Source organism: Egretta garzetta, unplaced genomic scaffold, assembly GCF_000687185.1.
Source record: "Egretta garzetta isolate BGI_Z169 unplaced genomic scaffold, ASM68718v1 scaffold100, whole genome shotgun sequence".
In the NCBI taxonomy this organism is placed as follows: Eukaryota; Metazoa; Chordata; class Aves; order Pelecaniformes; family Ardeidae; genus Egretta; species Egretta garzetta.
In genome coordinates, this window is record NW_009258265.1 from 679,171 (window position 1) to 689,085 (window position 9,915).

Sequence of the window (9,915 nt, forward strand, 5' to 3'; positions counted from 1 at the left end):
CCTGCTGTCAGTCTGTTCTGTTTTAAAATGAAGACCTGTGTTTTCTGTCAAGACCACCTTAGAACCCACAGCTGTCTGAACAGGTGGTGGTCTGTGCCCATAAAAGATCTCATAAATTTGATATTCCAGCTAATGGGTTGGGATTTGGTGGGTTTTTTCTTAAGCCCTTTTCCTGTACAAGCTATGTTGCAGTGCAGGAAAGGACAGTGAATGTCAGAGACCACCAAGGAGTGGGCAGAACTCAACTATAAAAACAAAATTTGTAGTACACGGCGGATGTTGTAGCCTGTTACGTGTTACCGGTCTGTGTTCTCCAGAGCAGCTTTGTGCTAGCTGACTGAACCTCCTGTGCTGGAGGAGCCCACCATGTAACAAGAAGGATGAAGAATGGAGAAAATTTTTCCCCAGACTGCTAGGATGCAGGGGATCAGTTTCTTCTTCTTAGACCTAACTGTTCAGATTAGAGAAGGGTTACACTGTGATGTTACGTGCTGACTATCTGAAATACCTGTTTTTCTTAAATGTGGTTTATGGTGATTTTCACAGTCTGACCTCACAATGGAAAAAATATCTGCACTAGAAAACAGTAAGAACTCTGACTTGGAGAAGAAGGAGGGGAGGATAGATGACTTATTAAGAGTAAGTATTTAAAGTGGAACAACTCTTCTAAAAGCTGCTATTTAAAGATACCTAGAGTGCATGCGCCAGCTAGGCTGCAGAGCAGGATTTTGTGTACCGTTTGTAGAACCAGCACTCCCAACCTAAAACAGGTCCAGTCATCCCTTACTTGCAAGATAATTGTCTGGCTATGGATACTTTGTTTGGGTCTGCTTGAATCCCCAAGCAGTGTAGCAGTGGCTGTGGCTGTAAGGTGCAGAGTTACTGTAGCTAAGCTCTAGCTCAGGTGTTTGTGTCCTCAGCCCTGCTGTTGGCCTTTCTTTGATCTATTGCACGCTTCTTGTGTATTTTGCTAGCTACCTAACATACTTCTCTTTGGAATTATTCCCCTCTTCTAAGTACTGAGGAACTGTCTCTGCTTTTTGTTTAGCAGCGTGTTCAGTAGCCAAGACTACGCAGTTTTATTCTGAAATGCTCATTCATGAGAATGACTAAGATATAAAGATGAGGAGAACATCTCTTGGTCCAACCGAAAGAATAAAGCTTCTCTTAACCTATTAGTATTCTTCAGTAAAAGATAAATACCTTTAAATCAAGGATCTTGTCTTAATGGAGGAGTTCTAATTGATTTAGCTTTCATCGGCTGGAGAGGCATCTTTTGTGAAGTGTTGAAAAGAATTGGAAAACGCATTAAAGGGAGAAGAGGGAAGGCTCTCTGTTTATGTGTGTCTGGTCTCAACACCTAAAAGGGCTAAGACAAGCTCGTAGAGGCATACACAGAAGCACATGTGGGTTTGTGGAAAATAATCCATGAAGCAGGAAGTAGATATTTTTTTTTTTTACCATCTGCTGTTTAATCAGAAGCCAGATTATTGGTTGGAAGGGGGATGGTTCAATTTAACTTTTTCTCAATTAAAATGATTGCACATAAAATCCTGCTGTATCATGTGGTGGGGTTAAAAACCACAACTGTTACTGGGAGCAGTCTATATAGTGGGGCTGGTAGATAGTAACTTGGACAAGAATTTAATTGAAAGTGTAAAGGGAGTTACCTCATCCTTTTCCTCTGCCAGTATTGTGGCTAAAGAGTGAGGCTAGTCCAGCGATGATTAAGCTATTTTGAGACTTGGTAGCTGTGGCAAGGTCTTAAATATTTAAAAAAAAATAAATCCCTTGTGCTTGTGTTTAGTCTCTTTATACCTTAGTCCCTTATATGGAAACCAGGATGGTAGCACTTCCCTGTTCTAAAGGGGCATCAAGATTTGAGTGGGTTAGAAACTGAAGAGCTTGGCTTGGATATTTTGATAAGAGGAACCTAGGCTTTTTTCTTATCCTGCTGGTTTGTTTGTTTTAATCTGATTCCTAGAGCTAACTGGAGAAGCTTCTCCCTAGGTGATGCTTAGTTTGGTGCTTTGAGTGGTTTAAAGTCAAAGGCTTTTATTCTCTGTTCGCTTTTAGGCCAACTGCGATTTGAGACGACAGATAGATGAACAGCAAAAGATGCTGGAGAAGTACAAGGAGCGATTGAACAGATGTGTAACGATGAGCAAGAAGCTTCTTATAGAAAAGGTGAGCAGGAGACCTTCCACATCACAGTTCATGTCTTTGAAAACCTCTCTATCTTCTTTTGAGCAGTGAAAAGCCACTCCTATTGCTGTAGTGATAAAAGACAACTAGAATTCTGTCTTGAATTATTTCTCTTCAAATAGATATGTAATCATAAGACTGAAATGGTTCAGAATGTTTTGATTTGGTTAAGTTTCAGTTTTAAAAAGTGACCTCCCTTGCTAAAGTGAAATAGCCTGAGCTTCAAATGCAACAGGCATTACTTGATTTGGAAATTTGTACACCCGAAAAGCAGCGTTGTCCAGCTCTGGCAATACAAGAGCAGTATCCCATTGTGCAGTGAAATTGCCAGATATGCTCTGTGACGTGGGCAAGTGATTTAGATGTTTCCATCTTTCAAATGGCAAAGTTGGAGGCCGTTGCTTTGTCTAACACCCAAAACAACACATTAAAGACACTGGGGAAAGTGCCAGCCTGCTGTTTACCAAGCGTCCAGCCTGCTTCAGTGTTGAAAGATTTCCAGATTTCCTGATGGTTAAACAATGTGGGGGTTTGATTGCTCTTTCACCTGTTGGCCAATGAAATCTATTGTTTGTGGGCACTGGATGGGCAAAACAACCAGGGTGCTGGCCAGTACATGCAGTCTGTTTGAGGTGATTTTGTCACAGAGCTGATTGTTCTTGGCTGAATGGGACTCCCCTTTCTGGGAGGATTTGTAACTCTGGGCTAGGTGTTATGTAGACCTGGCATTTGGAAAGGTGGTGCATAGCTCCAGTGAGGAGCTTTGCTGGTTTACCACCTTTAATCCTAACAGACTGAAACTGTGCTGCTGTCATCTCAGGCCTTGAAAAGTTCCTCTTGCTCACCAGAAACACACTGTGACAGACATCACCACTGGTATTTATGCACGTTGGTGACCTAACTGAGATGATGTCAATTCTGGGAGTGGTGCGAGTCTAGGGCTGAGCTGGCTGATCACTGTATCTTAGTCTTAACAGTGATTCAAGGTGTATTTTCTTCATCTCCTGTTTGAGTGAATAAGGATTTGATTAGAGCCACGTCTGGAGTCTAGCTAAGCTGCTGATACAAGGGGATAGTTCTAATCCTATTGCTAGACTGATTTCAACTGATGATAGGATGGGTGAGCTGCCCAAGCAGTAATGGGGAAGGAAAGGTGAGGCTGAAAAGTCAGAAAGGAGGCAGTCAAACAAATGCCTGGCAGACCAGTGTGAAGCACCAGCAATAATTTGGTCAGTGATTTTCTGCTGGGTTTCAGATGAACAGTGCTGAAACAATGAAAAGCGGGTAAGAATTGGTGGTGACTCAAAACACAGCATAGCTCTTAGCTGCTGATTTATGGCTTTTATTTTAACATGTTTTGTTCTTTCAGTCAAAACAGGAGAAGATGGCATGCAGAGATAAGAGCATGCAGGATCGATTGAGGCTAGGTCACTTCACTACGGTGCGGCACGGGGCGTCTTTCACTGAGCAGTGGACAGATGGCTATGCCTTCCAGAACCTCATCAAGTGAGGACAAACAGAGTTGTCTTTAACTTCAGAGGCAGAGACGGGAAAACTAAGCAATTGTGTGTGATGTCTTGCATGTCAAAATGTGAGAATGGTGTGACTGATGCATGAAAGGATCGGATAGAAACTCAGCTACTGACCTATGGGGGAACGTTTTCGCACTGAAGCAAGAAATGGTTCCACTTAAGCCACCCGGGACTTGAAATGAAACGGGAATCAAATTGTTTGAGTTGGTCTCTGGGTTGGAAAGCAGTAGGTTGCCCTGTGGGGTATTTTCAGTGCACGTACCTGGCTGTGCAGTGCTTAGGGTGGAGAGGTGGACTAAATTCCCACATGTATCTTGAGTCAATCCATTTGATTTGCATAGTTGCATATATTAGTCAAAGAAGGCTAATTAGCTCCTTTTCTTTTTTAAAGTAGAAAGTAGAGAAGCTTAAAAGAGAAAATCCATACTATTTAACTTTTTTTGCCTCCTGGTAACAGTGATCAAAGGGGCTGCAGAAACCTGGAAATGAAGATCAGAGACCCTTTTATGCAGGATGTTAATGGAAATAACCAGTAAATTCCCACCTGGCCTAGACCTTTAAGTAGGACTTGGCAAATTAATTGCATTAGAGAGAGCTCTGTGTGATCCTTTAAAATCATATCACTTCTCTGTAGTCTGATAGGGAAGTGTGGCTCTTGTTAGGCGCAGATTTAAGGGCTTTATGATTCCTCCTTAGTCTCTGCTGTAAGACATGGGAGAATTACCTGCAGTCTCGATCTCTTTTAAAAAGTGAATTAAGTATGTAAATGCTCAAGTCATTTAGACTTGAAATTTCAAGAGTGCTTTTATTACTGTAAAATGCTTTAAGATAGTCTTTTATCTTGGAGAGACTGTTTTCTTAGTGAAATTAGGAACAGTGTTGATTATATTTCAGAGAATTAAGGATAGTTTAACCGTACCCTTGAAGTATAAGGGTACTTTCTCAGACAGTGCCAGACTTCAGGAATAGTTTTAACAGGGAAGTCTGACATTTAGAACAGAGCCTTCTAGGAAGAAGTGTGTGGAAAGTTAGTAACTTACCGTGGATCCCTGGGTTTTCCATGAGGTTAGCAGCTCCTTGGTTTTGGATATCCTCTGCATGAATAAAACCTTTCACTTACTGAAAGGTTTCAGTGGGCCAGAAAAAGAATCCCCTTTTATATAAAAATACCTTTAAAAAAATCTGAGTCATAATGTTTGGCACATCCCCCTTTTCTGTGCAAAAATATTTTGTTACTAATCTTACAGGTACAACTGATTTGAAATTTATTGCTCCAGTCTGTTAAGAGCAGATGCTGAAGACAACTAAGTACATACCACTAGTTATCTGCTTCACGTGTTTTCTACTCTCTTCTTTCCAGGCAACAGGAAAGGATAAATTCCCAGCGGGAGGAAATAGAAAGACAACGAAAAATGTTAGCAAAACGAAAGCCACCTGCAATGGGACAGACCCCTCCAGCAAGCAACGAGCAGAAGCAGCGCAAGAACAAGACCAATGGAGCAGAAAATGAAACGTAGGTTGCGTGGCCTTCTTGGTGCATTGTAAAGCTGCATGCTTTGATTAGAGCACAAAATATCTACTGGGAAATGGAATCTTGCCCTTGCCTCCAGGCTTCACTCCATGCACAAATGAGTATTGTGGAATTAGCCTGGCATTCAGCAACATCTGGCTGCAGTTCTAAATAGTTTTCATTGGAGTAAAACAAGGATCATTGCTGAGTCCAGACTTTGTATGAGCTTAACTTTTTTTGAATGCAGTAACTTTTTCAATATTCCTATTGCATCAAGTCTGAAAAGTGGTGTCTTTCTCAAGTGTTGCAACTTCAGAATTGATTTTGATATCATCGTTGTATGATACGTGGTGCTTTTTTTTCAGGAAAAAAGATTGTACACTTTTACAAGTTTTTATTTCCATGTACTTTCTGTTGAGGCTTTTCAAACAATTAATTTGGTATACTGAAGAAAAAAGATGCTCTCTGTAAAGTCAGGGCATTAAGCATTGACCTGTATTTCCAAAGCAGTCCTTTGCAGATACCTGAGTCAGGGAAATGGAAAGGTCGTTGAAGTGCTGCTCTTTCTTCTTACAGATTTTTTTTATTCCCAATCTCTTTTGAAATTACTGATGCTCTAAGAGTCTTGATATTCTTAGAGAGGAAAGCTGTGTCTCACAAGACATTTAGAACATTATTTTTTGGGAAGCTTTTGTGAGTTGGAAATACTTTAAGTCAAAGACTTTCTGCTACCTTCTACCTTTTCCTTTACAGTCTTAATTTTATTGCTGTTGGCTAATACCATAACTCTCAATGACAATATTCTTTTTGCACTATTAAATCTGGGCATGATGTGACCTCAGAGTTTCTGGAGGCCTTTGAATTCTTCATAGAATCATAGAATGTTTTGGGTTGGAAGGGACCCCTAGAGGTCACCCAGCCCAACCCCCCTGCAGGGAGCAGGGACACCTTTAACCAGATCAGGCTGCTCACAGCCCCGTCCAACCTGGCCTGGAATGGTCCCAGGGATGGGGCCTCCACCACCTCTCTGGGCAACCCCTGCCAGGGTTTCACCACCCTCATTTCTTGTATTCAATCTGAATCTCCCCTGTTTTAGTTTAAAACCATCATCCCTTGTCCTGTCACAGCTGGCCCTGCTAGAAAGATTTCCCCCATCTTTCCTATCGTCCCCCTTTAAGCCCTGACCGGCCACACTCAGCTCTGCCCGCAGCCTTCTCTTCTCCAGGCTGAACACCCCCAACTCTCTCAGCCTGGCCTCACAGGAGAGGGGCTCCAGCCCTTGGATCATTTTTGTGGCCTCCTCTGGACCTGCTCCAACAGTTTCATGTCCTCCTTCTGCTGGAATTCTTGGCCTTGATCTTTTAAAAGTGCGTGTGAAGCAAAAGCTCCCACTGCCTTTTGCAGTCACAGCAGAGATGGCACGACTGGGTGAATTGTGGTATTCAGGGTGCTCCCAGCAACCAGGGTGGTGCCCCCAAATAGGATGCTGGTGCCTGCTGATCCAGCGTATTGTATTGGAGGGCACTGTGTGCTTTCTACAAATAAGTACCTTGAATTTACCCCTTGTTCTGGCCAAGTGAGCTTAAAAGCAACTAAATAAAGTTTTAAAGACCTCCTTTCACCTTGGAGCATTTTTTTTTGGAGAAGTAAATTGAATGTCCCTGCATGGATATTTTGAAGTGTTACTGTTCATTGTGGTAACCTTTCACTTTTAAGGGACAGGATGACGCTTTCCCCGTTTCTGTAGGGATGTTTTCCCCAGCAGACTGGTGCAGCTGTAGTGTGGTTTATTCTGCAGACATGGCAGCACAGGTCTTGACTGTGCTTGGAAATCACAATCTTGTCTGTGATTCCTAGTGAGCTTCTGCCTATGTTGTGAGTGTGCCTTGACGTAATTTAGCTTTACCTGGGTTTGCTAGTAAGCCTTTTCGTGCTACCAGATCTTTTTTTCTCTGTGTTTCTTGCTGGTTTATCATTCTTCGCTGATAAATTTCAGGGTTTTATCTTTGTGGTTTAGAAGAGCTTCTTGTGGCGTTCTTGATAAAAGCTGCTTGCCAGTGTGAGGATGTGGTTCATGTGGAGTGTTTTACTTATGAAAACATTGGTTTTGCAAGTCAGCTGAAGCAACTGTACTGACTGACTACTTGCTTAATCATTAGTTATCCTGTAAATGTATTTGTTGGGTTGATGTGTGCCGGGTACAAAATTTTCTAATTTCTGGGGGGAGGTATTTTCTTGTGGAATTATTACAGAGGCTGTCTTTTAGGCAAGTTGAATATAAACGTTTCTAAAAGTTGAATGAGAAGCAGACAACCAAATTCCTTCATTTGATTTTTGGTTCCTCTTTGGTTCATGGTTGTTGCTGTGTCTTAAAAAGGAGGGGAAGGTCCCATGATAAAAATTTAAACATGCACTTTCCTGAAACTAGTTTCTAGCCTGTGAATGAGAAAAAGATTTTCATTCAGGAAGGTTAATCTGTCTTTTTGAGGTTTGTTAGGGCAGCTTGGGCTACCTTGGAGTCTTCAGCTGCACTAGAAGTAGTGTATTTCAAGTATGTTTCTGTGAAACAGGGCAGTGTTTGTTGTAGAGCCCCCTTGATTTTTGTAATGCTTGCTGTTAACAGGCAGCTATTTTGGGCGATGTTAGCCTGGTGGTACTCATTACATTTGTTGCTTGATGAGTAGCCTGTTGGTGTTTAGCCCTGTATTTCATTTGTGCACAAGAATATGTGGAAAGCTTGTTGCTGGTTTATTCAGTTGTCTTTTTGTTCCGTATACAACAATACGAAACAAAGACCTAAACTTTTGGGACGGTCTTTTAGATAAGCTGAATCTGATTAAAGTTCAGGCTGTCTGGGCAAGAGGTGGGGGGGAAAAACAAGGGCGAATTAGCATTCTTTTATATGAGACTACATATAAACATTTATGGTACCGGCTGTGTTTTGTATGTATCTTTAATTTGTAATAAGCAGTTCCTTATGGTCAAGGGGAACTCAGCTTGTGAGTTTTGCATTAAATTTATCAGCTCACAACTGCTTTAGCGCTTATTTCAACTCTGCAGACCCACTGCATTATCAACAGTGGAGAGAAGTTGGGGCATTTCAAGATGAAAATCAGCTGAATATTGCCTCCTCTCATTTTACTGTACAGTGAGCCAAGGTCCCATGGCCCTGCACAGACATAGGACTCTGCCCCCTCTTGAAACTAGTTGTGGTATTGATGCTGTGGAGACCTCGTACACTAATGTTTGTACCAAGTACTATGCAGAGCATAACTGCTGCAACAGGAATCCTCCTGGCGTATGCTTTGAACTGAATTTAGGTTCAAAAAAGATATTTGTATGCTGTCACGTGTATCTTGTTCACAAAGTAAACAGGTGCAGTTGATCTGGGCTTCACAGCCTTGTCTTCACATGCATGATTCTTTTACCAAACTCTTTGTTGGTAGCAGTGAGAAAATAAATATAACGATTCATTTTTCTAATCTTAAAGATCTCGGCACGTATTGTTACATGTCACAAGTGATGGGATCCGTCATTATTTTAGTGTAAGGCTGTGCTTTGCCTGTCTCCTACATGGCACATCTTGGCTATAAAAGACATCAAAAACACTATGAAACTTTCTGACCAGCCACCTAGGATGGCAACCTTGCACATCATTTACCATCAATAAAATGGGGTTTAGTGCCCTTATCCCACTGCTTCTCCTAACTGCACGTGAGGTCAAAGATACGGTGAGGTGAAGTAGATTTCCCAAGGTTTCCCTGGAAGCCACTTTGCAGAGCCTGAAACAGGAAAAAGTTCTGAATCCCAGGTCATTGTTCTGTTTGCAGTGGCTGTGTGGCCAGGTGTACTGCTAGTCCTGGGATGAATAGCTGGGTTGAATTATCCAGCTTTTATTACAAAGAAAAATTTGAAAATGAGTTAGTAAAGCAAACTTTAAATGGAAAAAGAAGATGTGGAATACTCGTGCTTCAGTGTTCCATATTTGGATTATGGTTTAACTTTGTTAAAAGTTAGCCACTGGACTAAATAGGTGTTATTAGGGACTTGGATTTTAAATGAATATGTGCTTTATCAACGTTTAAGCTTTTGGTGTCCTTTAGATTGATTTTAAAAAAAAAAAATTAAAAATTGCAGAATTTTACCTAAAAAAATTTCCTGCCGGCTGTTGACATGCTCTGTGTAGCTGTCACTTCCACTGGATATGTGTATCCTGCAGACTGGTCACTTCATCATATGCACTGAAACCTAATGGATCTGTCTCTTCTATGCAGGTTAACGTTAGCGGAATACCACGAACAGGAAGAAATCTTCAAACTCCGACTAGGTCATCTTAAAAAGGTAAGAACTAACTGCAGGAAAGGCTTTTGGTTAGGTTTTTGATTCAGCATTCTGCGAACAACAGCATTTCTCTGTAGAGGTCATTACTGTTTATTTGATAATTGAGAGGGTTTTGTTACTTCAAAGGGATGGCCAGGATTTTGTAATATTTTTTTCCAAGGCAGTGGTATTCAGCAAAGATGTTCTTTGCTTCAATAAATAGATTTCTGTGGACAGGTGTGGTTGGGCTCAGTGATTTTAAAGGTCTTTTCCAGCCAAATGATTCTATGATTCTATACATTGGCTTCAGCCGGAACCATACCTGCAAGTGAGGCTATAATTAGATAC

At 41.4% G+C, this 9,915-nt stretch overlaps 1 protein-coding gene across 1 annotated transcript in view; it reads left to right on the forward strand.

The window, feature by feature from the left end:
- The window catches only part of TLK2 (tousled like kinase 2), a 41,943-nt gene that overhangs the window by 19,764 nt on the left and 12,264 nt on the right, over positions 1–9,915 (forward strand). The window contains 5 exon segments of the mRNA XM_035903561.1: positions 547–639; positions 2,077–2,187; positions 3,575–3,711; positions 5,098–5,250; positions 9,522–9,588. Coding sequence (XP_035759454.1) covers positions 547–639; positions 2,077–2,187; positions 3,575–3,711; positions 5,098–5,250; positions 9,522–9,588 — 561 coding nt within the window.